Below are 23,621 nucleotides of genomic sequence, written 5' to 3' on the forward strand. Positions count from 1 at the left end.
ATGCAGCCCTGTTTTCTCACGGGTGTCTTACGGTGTCAAGTTCGATGCGTTTAACGCAGCCCTGTTTTCCCACAGGCATCTTGGGTGTCAAGTCCGATGCGTTTAACGCAGCCCTGTTTTCCCACAGGTGTCTTAGGGTGTCAGGTCCGATGCGTTTAATGCAGCCCTGTTTTCTCACGGGTGTCTTACAGTGTCAAGTCCGATGCGTTTAACGCAGCCCTGTTTTCCCACAGGTGTCTTAGGGTGTCAGCAGGGTGTCAGGTCCGATGCATTTAATGCAGCCCTGTTTTCTCACTGGTGTCTTATGGTGTCAAGTCCGATGCGTTTAACGCAGCCCTGTTTTCCCACAGGTGTCTTAGGGTGTCAGGTCCGATGCATTTAATGCAGCCCTGTTTTCTCACGGGTGTCTTACGGTGTCAGGTCCGATGCATTTAATGCAGCCCTGTTTTCTCACGGGTGTCTTACGGTGTCAGGTCCGATGCGTTTAACGCAGGCTTGTGTTTTGCAGATGTCTCACGCAGCCACCAGTGCCTTCTGCCGTTCCATTAAGCTGCAGTGTGAACTTTACCCCTCTAGAGAAGTGGCCATCTGCCTGGACCCTTACTGTGGACTGGGGTTTGTCCTCTGGTGCCTCTGCAGGTGAGATTCCTCTCTGTATCTTTACATTTAAAAAAAAAAAAATCGTGCACCTTCCTCTCCAGACCTTAGACCCAGCCAGGCAGCCTAAGCACTGTCCCCGCACCCCGACCCCTGTCCCCTCTGCCTTTCCTGGTGGACTTGGCTCTCGGGGACAGAGCAGTGCCTGGGGTGATTTTGACTTTCTGCAGCAGTGGAGGAACATTTCAGAGAACTGTCTGTTGAGGACCTTTATTTCTGACAATCGGAAGACTCCCAGGCTCCAGGCTTGGTTCTTACACATATAAAGCCTGGCGATGGTGCTGGGCCAGCAGGCATTGCAGGCTCTTACCTCCCACCGGCTTCACCCCAGCTGTTACTGCAGGGCTCAGGCTGGGCAGGCCCAGAGGTGAGTCCACGAGGGCTGAGCATTCTCCAGGGTGCGGCACGCTACCCAGCAGCCGGCTCGGAGCCTGGCCCACGGCAGGTACTCGGCAAGTATTTATGGGATAAATGAAGGACCAGAAAAACAAATGGATGTTTCTTGGCTTTTTTGTCTGATTATGCATACATGTTCATTGTAGAAATTTTAGAAAATACAAAGTAATATAAGGAATAAAATAAAGCCATCAACAATCGTACCACCTGATAAAGGGTGTTACCAGTAAAATCCACTCTTAGCATAGTTTTTCAGAGTTCATTTTCCAGTGGAGCATTTTCAAACATGTAAGCATAGGGCATGTTCAGTAATAAACACCCATGACCATCATCCGGCTTCACATGTCAGCATTTTAGTGGTTTTGTAGTATCCGGCTGCTTTCCCCCTTTTTTTTTAAATGGGTATTTTAAAGCTAACACAAACATAAAAATAATTTCACTCATAAATCTTTACACATGTTATTTTATGAATAAATAGACATTAATATATTTATAAAACTGAGATGCTACAGTATGAAATTGGTTATGATTTTCTTTATAGTGGATCTTTTTTCTTTTTTTTTTTTCGAGACCGTCTCGCTCTGTCACCCAGGCTGAAGTGCAGTGCCACAATCTCAGCTCACTGCAACCTCTGCCTCCTGGGTTCAAGCAGCTCTCATGTCTCAGCCTCCTGAGTAGCTGAGATTACAGGCACCTGCCACCACGCCTAGCTAATTTTTGTATTTTTAGTAGAGATGGGGTTTCACCATGTTGGCCAGTCTGGTCTCGAACTCCTGACCTCAGGTGATCTGCCTGCCTCAGCCTCGTGAGCCACTGTACCCAGTCAGATGTTTTTCTCCTGTCAGCACTCTTCTGGAACAAATATTTTTAATGTATTACTAATATTTAATAGTATTAAATTGGATTAAAATGTAATCTTGTATTTTTGAAAAATACCGATGTTCTAATTAGGACAATTTGGCTTTTTGAGAAAGCAGATAAAAGTGAATAAATGAAATAATGATTTTTGCCTCAGTCCAAAATGCAATAACATTGTAAATTTTTTTTTTGTGGGAAATCGCTCAGAACATGGCCTTAGCTACACATGCCAAGTGGAAGGGCAGAGGCCTGTTCCGAACAATCGCCCTTGTAGGGAGACTGTATTTCATTCGGCAAAGTATGCCAGTCAAACTGAAGCCAGCTGGTGGAAGCCGCCGGCCTGCAGGCTCACCGTGCCTGGCTCCTGGCGGAAACCAGCGAGACGGTGTTTGTGGCAGGGAAAGTAAGTTTTCCATGTGAACCCACGATAACAATAGATTGTCCAGGTTGCAGTGGACTTTAACAAGCATCTTTCCTGCAAAATATTAATAACTCAGAAGTCACAAGATCACAGTATTCTGTTGATGGCCCTTGCAACAGTTAATATAGCCATAAACCTTTCCATTAAAAAAACATTCTCTATAGAAACAGATCCCAATGGACTTGCTTTAAAAAACAAAAAAAAAATCACTTGGATCCTAGATGCACAATGACTAATACAGAAGTTAAAAATAATAATGACTTCCCTTTCCCATGCAGTTCTCAGCAGGTCTGGGGAGGGAATCAGGCAGAAGAGGCCCTGGGGGTATAAAATTTGAGGCATCATCTTCAGGCTGTGATCCTAAGATAGTGCAGCAGGGTGGGGAGGGCGTCTTGGTTGGGGGCAGCCTGCACAGGGTGCCCAAGCCCAGGTCGGAGGGGGGAGTCCACAAGGGGATGTCCTGGCATGGGCTGTGGGAGCCAGGCAGGGTGCAGTGTGGGGAAGCCAGCTTGTTCCAGGAATCAACAGCAGCAGAGGGAGAATCAACTTCATGTGGGGGATTAGAAATAAGTGATGGGGATACGTTCGTTGTGTAAACATCGAGTTTGCTTGCACAGACCTGGCTGGTACAGCCTGACACACCCAGTCCGCAGTCCTGTGCAGCGTGTTAGTGCAGTGTGTTAGTGCAGTGAATGCTGCAGGCAGTGGTAATGCAATGGTAAGTATTCGTGTATCTAGACATATTTAAACACAGAAAAGGTACAGTAAAAAGATGGTACGGAAGGTAAAAAAAAAAAAAAAGAAAGAAAAAGCTGTGTAGGGCGTTTCCCATGACTGGAGCTGGCAGGAGTGGAGGTTGCCCAGGTGAGTCGGCGAGTTGGTGAGTAAGTGGCACCTGGATGTGAGGCCAGGACATAACTGCGCACTGTTGTGGCCTCTGTACCAGACACTTCGGCTATACCAAGTTTATCAAATATGTTTTTAGGTCTTCAATAACAAATTAACCTTCGCTTACTGTAACTTTTTAACCTTAACAACGTTTTAATTTTTTCAACTTTTTGACTTATCTATAAAAACACTTAGCTTAAAACACAAACATACAACTATACAAAAATAATTTATCTTCTTACTCTATAAGCTGCTTTCTATTAAATTTTTAAAAACATTTTATGCTTTTGTTAAAAACTAATAGGCACACACATTAGCCTAGGCCTCTACAACACACATGCACACACACACACACACACCAGCCTAGGCCTCCACAACACACACACGCGCACACACACACAGCTGCCTAGGCCTCCACAGCGCGCGCGCGCACACACGCACACACACACACACACACAGCTGCCCAGGCCTCCACAATACACACACACACAGCTGCCCAGGCCTCCACAACACACACACACACAGAACTGCCTAGGACTCCACAGGGCCAGAGTGTTCAGTGTCACTGTCTTCCCTTCCACCTCTTGTCCCACTGGAGGGTCTTCAGGGACTACGCGCACGGAGCCGTCACCTCCTAGGATAACAATAGCTTCTCCTGGAGGACCCTCCTGAAGGACCTGCCGAGGCTGTTTTACTATTTATTTATTTATTTATTTTTTGTTGAGATGGAGTCTTGCTCTGTCGCCCAGGCTGGAGTGCAGTGGCCGGATCTCAGCTCAGTGCATGCTCTGCCTCCCAGGTTTATGCCATTCTCCTGCCTCAGCCTCCCGAGTAGCTGGGACTACAGGTGCCCGCCACCTCGCCCGGCTAGTTTTTTGTATTATTTTAGTAGAGACAGGGTTTCACTGTGTTAGCCAGGATGGTCTCGATCTCCTGCCCTCGTGATCTGCCCGCCTCAGCCTCCCAAAGTGCTGGGATACAATTAATTTTTTTTATATAAGTAGGAGGATGCTGTAAAATAACAAAGTACAGTAACTTCATAAACCGGTAGCACAGTTGTTTATCATCATGGTTAAGTATTAGGTTGTGTACATAATTGTATGTGCTCATCAAAAAGCTGATCCACTGTGCCCAAGTAGGCTTCGTCCCCAAGATGCAAGGTTGTGTCATACACAAATCAAAAAATGTGATGTATCATGTAAACAGAACTGAAGACGTGATTGTATGTGCTGTGCTTTTATATGACTGGCAGCACAGGTTTGTTTAGACCAGTTACCACCACCAACACAAGTAATGTGGTGTGCTGCCACGTCTCTAGGCAGTAGAAATTTTTCAGCTTTGTTATAGAATCATGAGACCACTGTTGTACATGGACCCATCCTCGGCCAAAGCATCACTATCCTGGGACCTCAGGCATGCTAATTTTTAAATTTTTTGTAGAGATGGGGTCTTGCCATGTTGCCCAGGCTGGTCTTGAACTCCTGGGCTCAAGCCATCCTCCCACCTCAGCCTCCCAAAGTGCTGGAATGATAGGCATGAACCACCACACCCAGCCTAAAAAAACATTTTTTTTTAATTAGCCGGCTGTAGTAGTGTGTGCCTATGGCCCCGACTACTTGGGAGGCTGAGGTGGAGGATCACTTGAGCCTGGAAGGTTGAGGTTGCAGTGAGCTGAGATCACACCACTACACTCTAGCCTGGGTGACAGAGCAAGACCCTGTCTCAAGAAATAAAGATTGCAACAGATTATAACACTTTGAGTAATATAGGAAATTTTCCAACTATTTAGATACATAGATGAACAAATGGAAAGCTTGATGAGAAGTGAGGATTTCTATAGTAGCCATCCACGAAGTAGTTAGAGGAAAGAGAGGCTTCACAGTGGAAAAGCATGAACCAGGTGGTCCAGGCAAACCTCATTAGTGGTGAAGCCTGCAGCACATGGTGGGTGGGATGAGGAGAACAGCATCCGCGATACTCCCGCCAAGGACGCCTGCCCTGTGTCTCCCCATGTGGAAGCATCGGCCCCCCAAGTTAGAGGACTGACTGGACAATGCACCCGCCTAGAATCTTCCCAAAGCCTGGTGTCGTGAGAATCATGGAAACATCCAGAAACTCGCTCTGGGCAGAGGGAGGCTGAGAGCCGACCACTTACTTGCAATGTGCCTGCACAAACTGGACCCTTTTGCTACAGAGGATGTAATCGGGGACAGCTGGAGAGACTTGAATAGGGTCTGAGCTGGGACAGAAGGAATGTGTTGGTTTCTGATTTTGATGGCTTAGTTGTTTATGGAGGAAAATAGACTTGTTTGTTGGAACTCCCCCCTGAGGTGTCTGGGATTAGGCATCAAGTCAGTGACTCACCATCAGATAATCCAAGGGAGATAAAATTATTTTAAATGTACTTGTAAGTTTTCTATGACTTTGTGATTATTCAAAAGTTAAGTAACACAAATAATTTGTTTCCTCATCCTAAAGCTTTCTTCTGTCATAAAGTAGAGGATTGTTTATCTGAGAATTATGAATATAATGGGATTGTTTCAAAATACTTAAGATTACACCTGTTTTTAAAAATTGTGTCAGATAGCCCATATTCATGTATTGGAAGATTCAATATTAAAATGGTAGTTCTCCCCACATTGTTTTATAGGTTTAATGTAATTCCTATCGAAATCTTGGCAGGCTATTTTTTGGGGGTTTTTTGGAGCAGAAATTGATAATATCCTAAAGTGAATATAAAGGACCCACAACAGTCAAAGCAGTTTTAAAATAAGATAACTAAATTGGAGAATTTAGAACTTCTCATTCCTGATTTCAGAAATGCTGCAAAGCTACAGTAACCAAAACAACATGGTACTGGCATAGAGACAGACTGAGATAGACTGATTATATATGACAAACAGAATTGAGAGTCCAGAAATAAACCCTTATATTTATGGTCAAATAATTTTTTAACAGCGTTACCTGAGCAATTCAATGAAGAAAAGAGTTTTTCAACAACAGATGCTGGGAAATTTGGACATTCACATGAAAATGAAAAAAGATAAACCTTGACTCAACATCATAAGTTAGTTCAAGTGGATCATAGATCTGAATGTAAGAGCAAAAATTATAAAAATTTTAGAAAACACGAGTAAATTTTCATAATCTTGGGTTAGGCACAGAGTTCACTAAAGGTACGCTACATAAATACTGATAAATTGGACTTGAACAAAATTTAAAACTTTTGTATATCAAAAGACATGACTAGAAAGACAAGCCACAGTCTGGGAAAAAACATTTGCAAATTATAAATCTCATGAAGTACTTCAAAGCACCTATGTAATAAACTTTTTCCCTTTTTTTATTTTTATTATTTTTATTTTTTTTTGAGACAACCTTGCTCTGTTGCCCAGGCTGGAGCTTACTGGTATGATTTCAGCTCACTGCAACCTCTGCCTCCAAGGTTCAAGTGATTCTCCTGCCTCAGCCTCCCAAGTAGCTGGAGCTACAGGCATGCACCACCACACCTGGCTAATTTTTTTGTTTTTTTAGTAGAGAAAGGGTTTTGCCATGTTGACCAGGCTGGTCTCGAACTCCTGACCTCAAGTAATCTGCCCGCCTCCAACTCCCAAAGTGCTGGGGATTACAGGTGTGAGCCACTGCACCCAGCCTATGTAATAAACTCTCAAAACTCAGAAACAAGCAACATAATTTAAACACGGGCAGGAGATCTGAACAGATATCTCGCCAAAAGAAGACGTACAAATAACCGATAAGGACATGAAAAGATACCCAGCATTAATTAGGGAAATGTAATTAAAACCACAGTGAGGTGCCACTTCACACCCACTAGAATGCTGTCAACGCAAACACAGGAAAATAAAGTTGGAGAGCTCGTGTTTTCTGACTTCAAAACTTACACTGCAAAGCAACAGTAGCCAAGAAGGTGGAAAAATGAATTCTCATACGTTGATAATGGGAATGTAAAATGGGGAACCACTGTTTGGCATGGTCTTAATTAAGCAGACTTGCTGCATGACGCAGCAGCTGCCCTCCTAGGAGGAGGAAAAGCGAACGTCCACTCAAAGACTTGGTGTAAGTTCCCTGGAGCCTCGGTCAACACGAGGAAGCAATCCAGGTGTCCGCCAACAGGTGAACGAACAAGGGACGCCTGCCACATCCATGTGGTGGGTGCTTCTGTGCAGGATCAGCCCAGAAGCACCTGCTGAGGGAAGGAAGTGTGGCTGTGTGGTAGGCAGTGTCCAGAAAAGGCAACTTTGTAAAAACAAAGTAGAGTGATGACAGTGGGTAGGGCTGGAAATGGGACTGACTGCAGATGGACACGGGATCCCTTTCAGGAGGTGGGAATGTTCTAGAGTGGTGACAATGTTACAACTCCTCAATTTTACTAAAAGCCATTTAATTCTGTGCTTAAAATGAATGAAATTTAGGGTATGCAAAGTTTACCTGAATAAAGCTGATGGGTTTCTTAGAAAGAATAGGCCAGGCACAGTGGCTCATGCCTGTAATCCCAGCACTTTGGGAGTCCGAGGTGGGTGGATCACTTGAGGTCAGGAGTTCAAGACCAGCCTGGCCAACATGATGAAACCTTGTCTCTACTAAAAATACAAAAATTAGCTGGGCGTGGTGGTGGGAGCCTGTAATCCCAGCTACTCAGGAGCATTAGGCTGGAGAATCACTTGAACCCAGGAGACGGAGGTTACACTAAGCTGAGAATGCACCAGGGCACTCCAGCCTGGGTGACAGAGTGAGACTGTGTCTCAACAACAAAAAATAATAAAGTGCTTCACTGCAGTAATTGAAGTGCGTAGGGAGACCCTGGGCTGGATGGCATGCCTGCTGGCAGAGGGCACCACCCAGGACCCCTGGGTGAGGTGAACCTGTCTTGTTGAATTCATAAGTTGGGAGAGTTTTCAGTTGTTGGTATGTTTTGTCAGGTTAGTAATCCGAAATCATCAAATTGCTAATGTACAAATGTATGTTACTTACCAAATGTCCATTTTTATTCTTTTTGAAGTTAAGATCTAAAGAACAGCTCAAGTTCCCAACATTTTCAGAGAATAATATCTTCAGAATAAGCAACCTGCTCTTAAATTGCCAGTGCCAAAAATCAATTTTGGCTAATACAACAATTAACGAACATTTGTCGTATTGAGTGAGATAAGGGCAAGTAGGAAATCATGAGTTGAGTTTTCTATTTGTTTCTGCTGTCAAGATTCGTTTTTTCTTAATGTTGACATCTTATTTATGGGGATGAGGAGGGAGGTGAAACTATATTTCGTTTTCACAAGTATATTTGAAATTCTCTAGCCAGAAATTCACATTGGGTACCCAAGCCTGTTTGTCTGCTGGCAGTTCTGACAGAGCAAATCATTCATGCTGATGTGTATTTTTGAGGAAGCCACTTCCAGGGACACTTAGAAATGGTTAAAATGACTTTGGGCAGCTGAGGCAGGAGGATTGCTTAAACCTAGGAGTTCAAGACCAGCCTGGGCAACATAGACCCCCATCTCCACAAAAAAGTTTTAAATTAGCCCATCATAGTGGCACCTGCCTGTAGCCCCAGATACTTGGGAGGTGGGAGGATCACTGAAGCCCATGAGGTCAGGGCTGCAGTGAGCTGTGATCGCACCACTGCACTCTAGCCTGGGTGACAAAGGAAGACTGTCTCAGAAAAGAAGAAAAGAAGTGGTGAATATGGTAAATTTTGTGTTACATATGTTTTACCACAATAAAATTTTTTAAACTAAGACTAAATGGCCAATTTACAGCAGAGTAATAATTCAAGGCCTGATATTCACCCCTTATGTGCCTAACCCTGTTCTCAAAGGATTCAACCCTTGAAAAGGTCACTATTTGCTATAAAGTCATCCCTCGGTGTCCACAGAGGAGATGGGTTCCGGGACCCCGTAGATACCGAAAAGCGAGGATGCTGAAGCCCCTGACGTAACATGGCGTTGTATGTGCGCATCACCTGTGCACTTCCCCTCATAATTTAAATAATTTCTGGATTACTTGTAATACCTAAGACAATGTAAATGCTATGTAAATAGTTGTACTATGTTGTTTATTCAATAGTGACAAGAAAATCTACGAGTTAGGTATAGACGCAGATTTTCTCATGAGCATCTTTGATTCATGGTTGAAGCCAGGGGTGAGGAACCCACAGACACAGAGGGCTCTGTGTCCTTTTGAAAAGAATAAATCAAGCTTTAGAAAAGAGAATGAGGAAAGAAATGGAAAATTGCCCAAAAACGCTTTTGTCACATTTGCCAAAGAGGAGTTTTTCATACTAAGGGTCCTGTTTGAAATAAATTTTGTTAGCCAACTTAATTTCCTTACATGTATTTAGTCGGATTCTCTTATAAACAATTATGAAGATTTCTAAATGAGATTGGCCACATTAGAGAACTGGCTTTAGTATTATAGCATAGTAGTTAACAAGGCCTAACTCGTTAATCATAGTGCTATTTCACTGATAAAATTTTGTGTAGGCCTCTTGTGGCGGCTCATGCCTGTAATCCTAGCACTGTGGGAGGCCAAGACAGGAGGAGCGCTTGAATCCAGGAGTTTGAGACCAGCCTGGGCAACATGACAAAACCCTATCTCTACCAAAAAAAAAAAAAAAATTAGGCTTAGTGTTGTGCACCTGTAGCCCCAGCTACTCGGGGGCTGAGGTGGGACGATGGCCTCAGCTTGGAATATGGAGGTTACAGTGAGCCCAGATCACACCACCGCACTCCAGTCTGGGTGACAGAGTGAGACCCCGTCTCAAAAAAAAAAAAAAAAATTGTGTAGGTTGGGCATGGTGGCTCACGCCTGTAATCCCAGCACTTTGGGAGGCCCAGGCACGTCTTACATGGCCACAGCAGGAACAAGAGAGGATTGCTTGAGCCCAGAAGTTCAAGACGAGCCTAGACAACATAGACCCTACCCCTGAAAAAAAAAACAAGCATGGTAGTGTGCACCTGTGGTCCTGCTGACTCAGGAGAGGCAGGAGGATCGCTGGAGCCCAGGAGTTTGAGGTGACAGTGAGCTATGATTATACCACTATACTGTAGCCTGTGCAACAGAACGTTCTTGCTAATTTTTAAATCTTAGAACGTGATTTATCTAGGATATGTTATTTTAATGCATGGCATCTATTAATGTGAATTCATAGTAGCAAAAAAAACAACATTAAAAATGTAGTTTTGACAAGTTGTTTATTAAATCCACACTTACCCCATCAATTGATGATAAAATATGTAACCTATCACTGCTTCATTTCTCTAAATCTATTCTCTCATATGAAGGTAAAATTAAAGAATGATTATATTTTCTCTCCTCTGTTTGGTGATTTGTTGGGATCATTTTAAAATAAAAATCTGAACTTGAAAAGATGCAGTGACTAACTTTACTTACCATAATTGTCTTTTTTTCACCCTGGCTGTCAGTTTTCTAAACCAGGTATAGGACTACTCTTTCTTAAATTGCTGTTTGGTAAATATTTTAGGTTCTGTGGTCTCTGTACTATCACTCAGCTCAAAGCTGCTAGAGACAATATTTAAACAAATGAGTGGTGGTGGCTGGCCCTGTTCCAATAAAACTTTATTTACAAAAACAGGAAGTGTCTGTGGTTTGCCAGCTCCTGTTCTGAAGCTACTTTTTTTTTTTTTTGGACCAAAATTTGATCCCTGTGTTTTCTACAAGAAAGAGGATCCAGTTTGCTGATGTTGCAGGTCTGAGAGACGTCACAGTTCTGAGAGACGTCAGAGCATCACAGCATTTAGTAGTCTTAAGTGTGTGTTCGAAGTGGTAGTAACTGCCTCATGATTCTGTAGTACATATTTGCTTTTCAGAAGGCTTCCATGTGAACATGGTCGCAGTTTGCAGCGTTGGTTTTACTGTCCCCTTCTACAGATGGCAGCACAGGCTGTTCCAAGTCCTCCTTGTCCTCGGAGTCAGTGCTGCCCTGAGCCCTCCAGCCTTGCTGAGCTCCTGCCCTGACAGCCTCTTCTTTCTCTGCAGTGTGTATTCTGGGCACCAGTCCATCCTGATCCCACCCTCCGAGCTTGAAACCAACCCCGCCTTGTGGCTTCTCGCCGTGAGTCAGTACAAAGTCCGAGACACGTTTTGCTCCTACTCCGTGATGGAGCTGTGCACCAAGGGGCTGGGCTCGCAAACAGAGTCCCTTAAGGTAAGCAGCTCCCTTGGCAGCTCAGCGCCCCGCGAGCCCACAGGGACTCGTTTCTAAGAAGGCACGTCTGTGACTGGGTGAAGTTAAAACAGTCCTCCAAAAAAAAGCCTGGGTTTAATCTAACGTCACCTGAAGCTTGCAAACTGCCTTTATATGAAAATGTTTTTAACGTGAATATTTCCCCATGACTCACAGACAGTAACAAACCAGAATATAAAATATTTTCAATGCCTATCATTCCTCTGGGTCTACATGAAAGATCCTAAATTTGATTTTTTTGTTGGGTGGATTCAGTGTTCTGAAGTATTCGGTGTTCAGAAGCTCTGAGGCGATGTTAACTTGTTCTGATACTGGTATTTAAGAAGGTAGGTGTGAATTTAGCCACTCACTTTTGTTTTTCCTGGAGACCCTAATTTGTGGGTCTGGACCCTAAGCTCAATTCATTTTACAATTAACAGTGTTGTGTTTTATTTTTAAATAACTGCCATTATGTAAGAATAATGGTATTTCCCTCCATTTAAACTAAGGATGTTTTGATAGGTATATCTTCATGGTAAATTAAGTAGCACTTAGCTCCAAGTAACGAGGAGGGAATAATCATATGACCAGTTTTGATTAAATTTCAACCGACTTTGTACTGTTTGGATGTGTGTCTGTCTTCGTATATACATGGATTGTGTGTTTGTGGCATCCACACACAGATCAATAGTGCAACAGTACATTTATCTGTCCTGCCTTGTTTTCCTAATGCATAAAGCTTCAACAGGAAAGCAAAATGCAAGATAATGTTATGTAATATAAGTAATTGTGCAATCATTTTGAGTTTTATATTTATATAGGAAAAAGTTACACAGCATTATTCATATTCACCTATATTGTATTAAAAAGTGAGTACATGGCCGGGCGCGGTGGCTCAAGCCTGTAATCCCAGCACTTTGGGAGGCCGAGACGGGCGGATCACAAGGTCAGGAGATTGAGACCATCCTGGCTAACATGATGAAACTCCGTCTCTACTAAAAAATACAAAAAACTAGCCGGGCGAGGTGGCAGGCGCCTGTGGTCCCAGCTACTTGGGAGGCTGAGGCGAGAGAATGGCGTGAACCAGGGAGGCAGCGGAGCTTGCAGTGAGCTGAGATCCGGCCACTGCACTCCAGCCCAGGCGACACAGCGAGACTCCGTCTCAAAAAAAAAAAAAAAAAAAAAAAAAAAGTGAGTACATTTTCATGACCTTCCTGTTGGCACATACATAAATAACCAGAATAAATAATGACGTAGTTGAGGGTCACTACGTATTCATTTCATCCTTACAATAGCTCTCTGAAATAGGAGCCGTTATTGTCTCCATTTTAAAGCTGAGGAAACTTATATCACAGAGAAATTAAGCGACCTCTCCAGGTTCTTAGGTTGAACGAACCTAGAGCCAAATTTATAATCTTTGGCTTCAGACCTGCTATTGCAGCTACATGTGCTTTACCTCTCAGACATGCGCACGTGTGAATATGTAATTTGTATTCCCCAGACTTGAGTTTTTCCTGTTTAGCTCTGTGTGTGCAGTCGTGTCTGTATGCTCAGCACGAATGTCGAAGTCAGCTAGAGCTGTGTGTCCTCCTTGCTCAGGACCCTTGTCAGTTGTCCACGTGTGCTGAGGCTGCCTGGAAAGGGCTCAAAGGACCTGATGGCTGGGGTTTTGGTGGCCGCCCTCTTAGCAGCTCTGGCTTCCACTCCAAGACACAGTCATTCACGGTTCGCCTTCACATTCACAAGCCGTTCCTATCACTCCCTTATTTTCCCTCTTGGCCTGGGCAGTGCCACAGAGTGAGCTGTGCTTAACTCCTTGAAATCCTTGTATGACGTTTGCTGTTGTGCTCAGCTGACTGAATTTGGTGTGGAAACTGAGATGTTCTTAATCTTGTGCTTACTGTAGAAACAGACACGCTTGAGAGTGAGAATAAATTCTTGGTGTAATGGGGCATAAATGGAGCACTGTCTATGAAGTCTAAAAATTTAGGTTTATATTCCTGTCTATTAAAATGCAGGTTTTCAGGCTGGGTGTGGTGGTACATGCCTGTAGTCCCAGCTACTTGGGAGACCACAAGGTGGGATGGTCACCTGAGCCCAGGAGTTCAGCTCCCCTGGGCAGCATAGTAAGACCCCATGTCTTTAAAATATGTAGATTTTTCCCATTCCTCTCCAGTGTGTGTTCTGGTACATCCATGCCCAGAAGAATATATCAAATGCCTCTCCTTTCCCAAACTGCCTTTAATCGTCTCATCCAGGAAGTTGCTTTTCCTCCACCTGTCTCCTCATCACAGTTCTTGCTCCAGGCGGCTGTTTGTTCATCATTTGAATAGCTGTGTGAGTGCTTTTTCACCACTGCTGGGTTTGTTACGTTAAGGAAGTGGACCCAGGCGACCCTGGAAAGGCATCGCTGTGTTGAGTTTTCCAATGTTTATGTGGGGATCCGAGGGAAGGCGTCTCCGGCTCACTCCAAGCTCGGCCCGTGGGGGCTGACTTGGTTTCTCTGTCGTTATCTCCAGGCGCGAGGGCTGGACTTGTCCCGAGTGAGGACCTGCGTGGTCGTGGCGGAAGAGCGGCCGCGGATCGCGCTCACACAGTCGTTCTCAAAGCTGTTTAAAGACCTGGGCCTTCACCCGCGGGCCGTCAGCACCTCGTTCGGTTGCAGGGTGAACCTGGCGATTTGCTTGCAGGTGAGATTCGCCGACATCACGGCGCTGAGCCGGAAGCTCCCGGGGTGGGCGCAGCCGACTGGCTCCAGGCTTCTCCCTGGGCTGGTGCTCGGCTACCTTCAGAAGAGATCTTTCCGTCACACGCATGCTGTTGGTGCAGATCTCTGTTTTTTTACACTACAGTCTGCGTTCGTATCCATATTCATAACAAGCATTCATAGCACTTACTGTGTTCTGGAACATTTTAACTTTTGTGACAGGAGGAGCAGTTTGTCCAGACCTCTGCTGTCGGACTTTTTAAAGATTAGATACTAGACAGATCAAGAAACCAGTCCCTCGAAGTACTTAGTCTCATGTGTGCAGACGATCGCTGTAGGAAGAACTTAATTACACTGAGCAGGTTCTGGGATTTGCTGCTGCAGTGGCAGTGTAGAAACAGCACAGCTGCACTTGTGCGAAAGCGGGGTACGTGAAGGGGCTCTGGCAAGACAGCCTTGCATTAACAGTGGCTGACAAGCCCCAGGCAGAGGTGCAGATCTGGTTCCTGGAAGAGTAAGGGCTCCCCTCTCAGCAGGTGCTGGTGAGGCAAATGGTTGGCGGGCAGCACCTCCACCTCCCTCTCTGCCCACCTGCTGTCCTACTTGTGATCCCAGGGTGATTGCTTAAGGTTGCTGCTGGGTGAGCCTCTGAAGGCTCTGTCTGCCTTTTTCATGCCTGTCGAGGTGCTTGGAGTTAGCCACTAGGTCAGAGGAGGGAACCTCCTCTCTTCCCAGGATCATTTCAGAAAAAGTAGCTGCAGAAAGCTTTTCTTGATTTTCTTTTTTCTTTTTCTTTTTGGAGACAGGGTATCACTCTGTCACCCAGGCTGGAGTGCAGTGGCATAATCACGCATAATCGCGGCTCACTGCAGCCTCGACCCCCCAGCCCCCACTCCCGCTCCCGCTCCCAGGCAGGCGCAAGCAACCCTCCCACCTCAGCCTCCCGAGTAGCTGGGACCGCAGGTGCCCACCACCACACCTGGCTAATTTTTGTATTTTTTGTAGAGACAGGGTTTCACCATGTTGCCCAGGCTGGTCTTGATCTCGTCAACTTCATGATCTGTCTGGCTTGGCCTCCCAAAGTGCTGGGATTACAGACATGAGTCGCCGCACCTGGCCTTTTTTTTTTTTTCATACACGGGATGTTCCTTGCTTCTGTCTTCCTTCTCTTAATTATTACAATAGCTTCGTTTTTAAGAAATTATATATTACCAAATTTCTCTCAAGAGTCAGGTAAACCTTGTCCTATGATTAAAATTAATACCCTTTTCTCAGAGGTCATCTGAAGAATTAGATTTATCTCACCAACCTAGTTCTTAAAATATTGAAGTTTTCTTTCCCTATTCACCTTTTTCTGTTCCTCATAAATGCTTATCACCATCGATCCCATTAGGAGAAACAGGAAATGCAGAAGTCTGCCTCTTAAATCAGTTCAGCAATAGTGTGATGTCCCACTTGTCTCTGCCCACCAGTGACAGGGACCCCCGGGCAAGAGCAAATCAGTGATTTGTGAGAGACGGCACTGGCCATGGCGAGGCTGCTGCTTCTGGCTTTGTCTCTTAAAATGTCGGGGTGGGGCCGAAGAGAGAAGAGCGGAGAGTAACACTTAGCACTGTGCCCTCCAACAGGTGACAGAGTTCAACCTGTGTTGCAAAATTGGCCTCTTGTAGAGTACGTACATTTATTTTCTTCTTTACTTTTTCATTTATTATTTATTTCTATCCACCTGGATCCAAAATGTTTATTTTTTTATTTTTATTTTTTGAGACGGAGTCTCTGTCACCCAGGCTGCAGTGCAGTGGTGCGATCTCGGCTTGCTGCAAGCTCCACCTCCCGGGTTCATGCCATTCTCCTGCCTCAGCTTCCCCAGCAGCTGGGACTACAGGCATTCGCCACCAGGACTGGCTAATTTTTTGTATTTTTAGTAGAGACGGAGTTTTGCCATGGTAGCCAGGATGGTCTCGATCTCCTGACCTCGTGATCCCCCACCTCGGCCTCCCAAAGTGCTGGGATTACAGGCGTGAGCCACTGCACCCGGCCCCAGAATGTTTTAAGATGGTTTACAAGGAAGGAGTACACTCAGTAGGAGAAGATAAAATACACTAAAAACGAATCAAAACATGGAGGTGAAAGAAAAAAATTGCAGGAAAGTGACACCCTGAAGAACAATTGGCATGCTGGTGTTTTCCGCGAGGCTCTGAAGTGTGCCACCGTCCTTACCTCAGCACCGGGGCGGGGCCGGACACGTGCTGGATGTTGAATGAATGTGCCCTGTGAGAGTGCTGAGCCCGGTTCTGTATTCTTAATAGGAAATAGCAATATGTTCTAATATGTTCTTGTACAGAAGACAAGTTCATCAGTATGACCGCTGAGTCAAAATTCAGTATTGCTAATCATGGGTCATGGCACTATTTTGCAATCTTGGCAGCATCTTTAAGCATTTTTGTCCATGTTCAGTTTTCTGCTTGACCTATTCGTAACTCCTTTCAGTCAGCATTTCCTTATCTGAATAGTATTGGAAAATAGTTGGAAGTATCCAAGTGTCTACTAGCAGAGAGAAATTAAATTTATGTACAAAGCAATGCAGGCTCACCTCCCCTTGCCCGAAGCTTTGAGGGCAGGTGCGCTTCAGAATTAGGTTTCTGGCTTTGTGAGAGGTGACGTGGCACAGATGCCATGCACGATGCCACAGTTCAGTATCACATGTGCCAGTGTTCCTGCAGCAGGGAAGGGCAGACTTAAAGGGGCTCATGTCAGCCTAGGTCAAATTTTACTACAAAGAAACTTAAGACAAAGTTTGTGCCATCATCAAACATTTCTCATAGTGAGATGGACAGTAGGCATGTAGGTAATTTTTTCAGGAAGCGACTCATTCTTAGTAAGTGAGCAGTGAGAGGCTAGAGTGCCATGGGCATGGGGAGGCATTCGGGGGAGGGCGGTCAGGAACACTTCAGCAGAGCACACTGGAAGGGTGGAGCCGTGCAAAAGTCTAGTGAAGGCAACTGTAAGTGAAAAGGCTTCAGGCAGAGCTGGTCTTTGGAAACACTCATTTTCTGGAATTTTTGCAAAATTAAAAAAACATGTTGGTGATAGCAAACAAGCAGAGTGGGAGAAGCCCAGAATCCAGAATCCAGAGGCAGAAACCACCTCTCACTGCCTGGCTCTCCACAAGGCCCAGCACACAGGACATGCCTGATACATTAAATGTACACTGAGTGCTTATGAGTGGTAGTAAGGAAAGCCTGAAATGTTTCTGAGTTTTGTGTACATTTATTTTTCTTTATACAAGAATATTTTAGAAAACAAAATCAGAAAATATACTTTAGCTTATAAATAGCACTCATAAACGCATCTACCCTGAGATAATCACAATTAATCATTTGATGTAAAAAATAAAAAACACAAAAAATTAAGATACTCCCAAAATTCCAAACCTCGTACCTAAATATTTAAAGATGTTGAAAAATGTAGTTTTCAGTTTGAAGCAGCAGCATTGTGAGTGAGTATGGAAGCAGGGGGGTGTCTGCTCTCAGACTGACTGCATTCTAACAGCGCTGGTTTCCTGACTGGAGCCCCCGTGCCCCTGACTGACTGCGTTCTAACAGTGCTGGTTTCTCCTGGCTTCTTTGCTGGAGCCCCTGCAGGCCTTCCCTGACTGTGTGCTCTGGTGGAGGAAGCCTGATGGAGCGAGGAAAGAGTTTTGTCTCCAGGAGATAGGGAGCACACTCAGCAAAGAACATTGTCCAAAAGAGAGAGGGAGCCTCACCCGTGTGCAACAGGGCTTAGGAGGTGTCAGGGTCATCACTGTCAGAGGGGGTCCTGGTCTTCAGGGAAGGCTGAGCTGCGCAGTTCACGAGTATTATTACTGCAGGATTTAAAGGCCTTTCCGGTGCTACTGAGCAGTGCTGCATCCTCAAGGGGGAAGCCGCGTGCAGTTTTACCAGTGCTGACCTGGCACCTGGACAGGCACTTTTTAAAACATACCTGACACACGAAACGTTACAGGTGTACAGAGACACACTGGGCGTTTGTTTTTACTTTGCAAAAATCGGCTCCATCAGTGGCGCTCTGGTCCTCCCACCATCCAGCCCCGAGCATCTGCCTCCCCTTCGTGCAGTTTTTCCTAAGCCATTTTCTCATGCAGTCTTTCCTGCTTCTGCTTCATAACCTGGACACTGTGCTCGGCCTGGATGGACTCTCCTCTGCCCTTGTCCTGCTTCTCCGCCCGGGTCCCCTCCATGGGGCCTTCTCGAACTCTGTCAGCTGCAGTGCTCTCTTTCCTCTGAATTGCCAGCATACTTTGTTCTTCCTCCTTTGCACTTTCCACCTGCTTTATAGTTATTTATCAACATATGCATGTCTCTTCTGCTCTGTGAGTAGCTGTGTTACAGAACACAGTTTTTTCTTTGTTGTTGTAGTTACTGTTTGTAGAGACAGGGTCTCACTGTGTTGCCTAGGCTGGTCTTGAACTCCTGGCCTCAAGTGACCCTCCCACCTCAGCCTCCCAAAGCACTGGGATTACAGGCGTGAGCCACTACAATCAACCAAGAGCACATTTTTACAAAAGAATTTCCCTCCCTGAGTGTCCACTGCCATCTCACATCATCACAGTCACTTCTTGATGTTGTATACATTTTGTGAAAGCACTGATACTTGATTCTGGGGTTTTTGTTTGTTTGTTTTGGGAGACGGAATCTTGCTCTTGTCACTCAGGCTGGAGTGCAATGGCATGATCTCAGCTCACTGCAACCTCTGCCTCTTGGGTTCAAGCAATTCTCCTGCCTCAGCCTCCCAAGTAGCTGGGATTACAGGCACCTGCCACCTCGCCCAGCTAATTTTTGTATTTTTAGTAGAGACAGAGTTTTGCCATGTTGGCCAGGCTGGTCTCAAACTCCTGACTTCGTGATCCTCCTGCCTTGGCCTCCCAAAGTTGATTCTTTTAACTGCCAATCGGTGCGTGTAATAAATACAATTTACATTAGAGAAATTAAACGTATACTTATTTGACTAGAGTGTAGTCTCCCATGGAAAATGACTTGGCATGATGAATTTTCTCTAAAATGAACCCCTGGTGTGAATCTTCACCAGCTAAAAGCTCATACGACATCTATAACTGTTCCTTGCAAGTGAAAACCCAGGGTTTACTATTCTTCAACCTTCTAATAGCATTTTCATCTCAAATAGGAAGTCTGGGGCTTGCACCTTAAGAGACATTCACGCTGGAGAAATACATTCTTTAGTCATTGCATTGGACCGTTGGATTCAGACAGCCTCTAGTTAGGTCTGACCGTTGGATTCAGACAGCCTCTAGTTAGGTCTTCCTATGCTCCTAAGGGCCCTTTCAGTCATTTGAAGATGAGAGATGGAGGCCCTGAGAAGTGAACTTTCCTAATTGACAAAGCTAGGAGGTAAAAACAGAACAAAATTTAGAAGTAAAAGCTATTTGTTACTCTTAGGAGTAACATTTCCCAGAATCTTTAGCTGTAAAAATGACTTTAAAACAATTTGAATTTATTGAATTTATGATAAAAGTGGACATTAGAAAGATCAAATGATGACTTCTGTGTTTAATTAGCTTTCACATAAATTTCTTTTAGTATTATTAGAAGGTGTCATTTATTATTTGGAAATATATTTCTCACAGCCACAATTACTCTTCAAAAATGTAAGCTGGAAGGTCTCTTATTGCATTAGATTTAGAGATATTGTTCACTATAACAGAAAAATTAGCATCCTCCTTCTAGTAGAAGGGAAGAAAAACATGAGGTCTTCTGTTTTCCAAAAGAGACCTCGGTTGTTTATTTACTAGGAGAAAAACATCAACAGAACCTTTGGTTTTTATTATCTAGAAAAATACCTGATTTATCTAAGAGGGCAGCTTTATTGTAAGTAGCTTTGTGGGATTAAATCGACAGTAACTATTGCAGTGACCCTTAACTCCTGAAACTCACACAACGAAAGAGAAATACAGCCACCCTGGTAATAGAAAGAGTCATGGATTGGTGAAAGAAGTGAGCCGGGCATGGTGGCTCACACCTGTAATCCCAGCACTTCGGGCGGCTGAGGCGGGTGGATCATTTGAGGTCAAGAGTTCAAGACCAGCTTGCTCAACATGGTAAGACCCTGTCTCTACTAAAAATACAAAAATTAGCCAGGTTCAGTGGCACGCATCTGTAATCCAAGCTACTCGGGAGGCTGAGGCAGGGGAATCGCCTGAACCTGGGAGGTGTAGGCTGCAGTGAGCTGAGATCGTGCCACTGTACTCCAGCCTGGGTGACGGAGCAAGACTGTATAAAAAAAAAAAAAGAAAGAAAGAAAAGAAATGTGGAAGGCTCAGGAGATGATGTAAATCTTAAGTAATTCTCAAAATAAATAGTTATAATAAGACTTGCATTAACTTGAGCTCTCAGTTTCCTTGTCCCCCTACACTGCTTTTAGGTGAAGGAAATAAATAAGGTGCTGTTGGGGATTTTGAAAGCCTCAGGGAATGAGCCACCGTCAGCAGGAACTGCACGCCCTCTCCTGCTACACGGCGTCCCAGCCAGCGCTGGGATCATGGAAACCGTCTTCCAGGTATCCTGCACATCAGTCAGCTTTCTGACCTGTAAGCAATGGAAACCTCCTTTGGCAATTTGAGGCACCAATAGGTGGCTCTCAGAACCACCAAGGGAGTAGGACCAGCACTGGGACCCTGCATCTAGGAACCGCTTGTACAGTAGCATGTTCTTGTGAGGAGAACATGAAGTCTGCACTGCTGACCTTGCTCCTGAACACGAGACTTCCCCACCAGCATGGCATTCCCCAAACCTGGATCATGTCAGGACACCTTCACTGCTGACAGCAAGAGCCCAATTGCTTTGTCCTGTAAATGCAACTGGTTAGTCATCTCCCCACACCCTAGCTTCCAGGAAGGCTGGGAAGGGGACGGAATTCTGGTATTTTTACTTCCTGTAGAGCCACAAGGGCTCTGTATCCAAACAGGACTCAAAAAGTGGAGTTCTCCCGATACAGGAGGAAGGTTGAGATGTACGGTGACTAAACTGTGACAGCCGGCAGCTGTTCCCGCCTCTCCCTTTCGCTGCCCAGCATCGCTGCATTCTCGTCCTGCCCTCACGCTCTCCACAGCCCCAGGAAACCACCATGATGCAGCTGCTGCTTTTACATCTACTCAGGCACTCGCCCTTCATGCAAAGGGGGAACAAGCCAAAGCCTCTGGAATTACCATGACCAGTGTCAAACCCACGGCTTTCTAGGTGATGCCTCCTCTTCCTCCAGTTCCATCACTGGCATTCTGTGACCTACAGATGGAATTGTGAAATTTACAATTGAGGGATGAAGAGAGAGAAGAGGAGGAACATTCAAATTCTTCTACCAGTGTTTTTGGATGTTTCACGTGCCCTAGGCGCTGGTGGACACTGCACTGAACAGATAATCATGTTGGATCTGCAAGTTGCTAAGTGAGTCTTTTCATCTGTCTCCAGGAATGTTGGAATCACCACCAGAAGAGTCTTAGGGACCCAGGAGATCGTGAAGAGGGTCCGAGGGGTTAACTCCACAGCCTCAAGTGTTCGCCTGGCTTTCAGCGAGGGATTCTCTGTTACAGTCACAGAACATTCCTGGCTTTTAGTCTGTGTCTTGAACCAAAAAACAAGAATCTGAGTTCATCATTCAGTCAGTACAACAAAACAGTCGTGCTGCATCCGTCTGGGTGCTTTCATCTGCTCTGTGACTCGGCAGCCCCTAAGCTAAAGCCTTCCCAGGCCCTCTCTCTAAAGTGTCAGAGCACGGCGTCCAGGCTGCCAGCCTCATGGTGCTTTCTGCACAGCTGCTCAGCTCTGCTGTGCCACTCAAAGCAGAAATAGGCAATATGTAAATGAGCAGACATCGCCATGCTTCAGTCAAACTTTATGAAAGCTGGTGTGTGGTGCTCCTGATGACCAGTTTGCTGGTGGGTGGCCTGAGCTGGGTTCACACTATCTGTGGCCCCCACCCCACCAGTAATCCATTCCAGAGCCCCCCATTTCCTGACAGTCTGTCACCTGTGTCAACACCTGATGACAACATCACATCCATCCATTTGATGCCAAACATAGAAACAAGCTCCATTTGATTTTTGCAAATTTTTTAAAGGTTTCGGAATTCCATTTTTTATTGAGATGTAGAAGTCACAAGAGACTCTTGTTCCGACCATAACCATCAGAACAATCTGGTTAATACACAGATTCATCGTTTTTAAGATCCATCAGAGAGTTGAAGACTCAAATGTAAATGAATTAAATTTCTTCCGAGGAGAAAAGAGACCTGTATGTGGTTTTCCCATGGCAGAGGAACCAGGAGAAAGAATTTACCATAAAAAATGATAAAGCAAAAGGTTTCTGAACTTTTTAAAAAACATAAATGGCAGTATCTGGTTAGCAAGGTGGATGAGAATCCCAGGGGAGCCCTAAAAGTGGATCCATTTTCTCTGAGGCACTCTGGACCTTTAGTGTGCAAAAGGCAGGGGCTCCTGAAGGCTGGGAGGTGAGCAGCAGAGCCCTGGCTACCCCTCCAGGGCAGCCCAGATCACCCAGCAGAGCCCTGGCTACCCCTCCAGGGCAGCCTGGATCACCCAGCAGAGCCCTGGCTACCCCTCCAGGGCGGCCCGGATCACCCAGCAGAGCCCTGGCTTATCCCCTCCAGGGTGGCCCAGATCACTGTGGGAACTCCACTCATACTTCAACAATGGAGGTGGGATGAGGGCATAGCACATCCCTCTGCAGCACCCTTGCCCTTCACCATGTGTAATATATTTGCCTTCCAAAGTCTGGGGGGGTGGCAGTGGAATAGAGGAAGCTGGGGGTGAGACTGAAGAGAGAATCACCCGGTTACCTGAAGAGCCAACAGCGAAGCGGTGGGCGGAAAGTCTCCCGCCATTTGGAAAGCAGGTCCTCGCCGTGAAGCACAGAAGACTTCCAGGGTCAGTGTCAGGCCCAGCATCCGGGTCCTGCCCATAGACTTGTAAATTCTTTTCTGGGGATAAATGTTATTTAATATTTACTGTTCTTTTAAATACAGTCTTCGTTGTTCCTAAAACATTGTGTTGTTTAATCAAAATTTAAAAGACCTGCAAAGAAGCAAGAGAATTGGACTCATGTTCATGAGAGGAGACGGCCCCTAAAAGAGCCAGTAGAAGAGACATGCTGGAATTATCAGAGACTTTGGAATAGCTGTGATAGGTGAGGCCAGGAATTTGTTGAAAAGGTCTACAACATCTATGAAGAGGTGAGGGGTATTGCAGAAGGATAAAGACTATGAAAAAAACAAAATGGAAATGCTGGAAATGAAAATTAGTATTAGAAATAAAATTCCCATGGTTTAATAGGAGACTAGATACAGCAGAGGAAAGACTTACTGAACGAATTTGAAGTCTGATCAATAGAAATGACCTAAGCATAAAACAAGGAGAAAAGGCATGAAAATACAGTGGAACAGAGCATCTGAGGCCCGTGGGTCTA

General features: G+C 45.1%; 1 protein-coding gene across 12 annotated transcripts in view; it reads left to right on the forward strand.

Moving 5' to 3' along the window:
* Window positions 1-23,621, forward strand: part of LOC104661473 (disco-interacting protein 2 homolog C) — a 313,197-nt gene that overhangs the window by 248,688 nt on the left and 40,888 nt on the right. For all 12 annotated transcript variants that reach the window (XM_030939985.1, XM_030939981.1, XM_030939979.1 and 9 more), the window contains 3 exons: window positions 509-639; window positions 11,234-11,402; window positions 13,940-14,110. In XM_030939985.1, coding sequence (XP_030795845.1) covers window positions 509-639; window positions 11,234-11,402; window positions 13,940-14,110 — 471 coding nt within the window. The remainder of the gene's footprint in view (window positions 1-508; window positions 640-11,233; window positions 11,403-13,939; window positions 14,111-23,621) is intronic.

Source organism: Rhinopithecus roxellana, chromosome 10 (genome assembly GCF_007565055.1).
Source record: "Rhinopithecus roxellana isolate Shanxi Qingling chromosome 10, ASM756505v1, whole genome shotgun sequence".
Lineage (NCBI taxonomy): Eukaryota > Metazoa > Chordata > Mammalia > Primates > Cercopithecidae > Rhinopithecus > Rhinopithecus roxellana.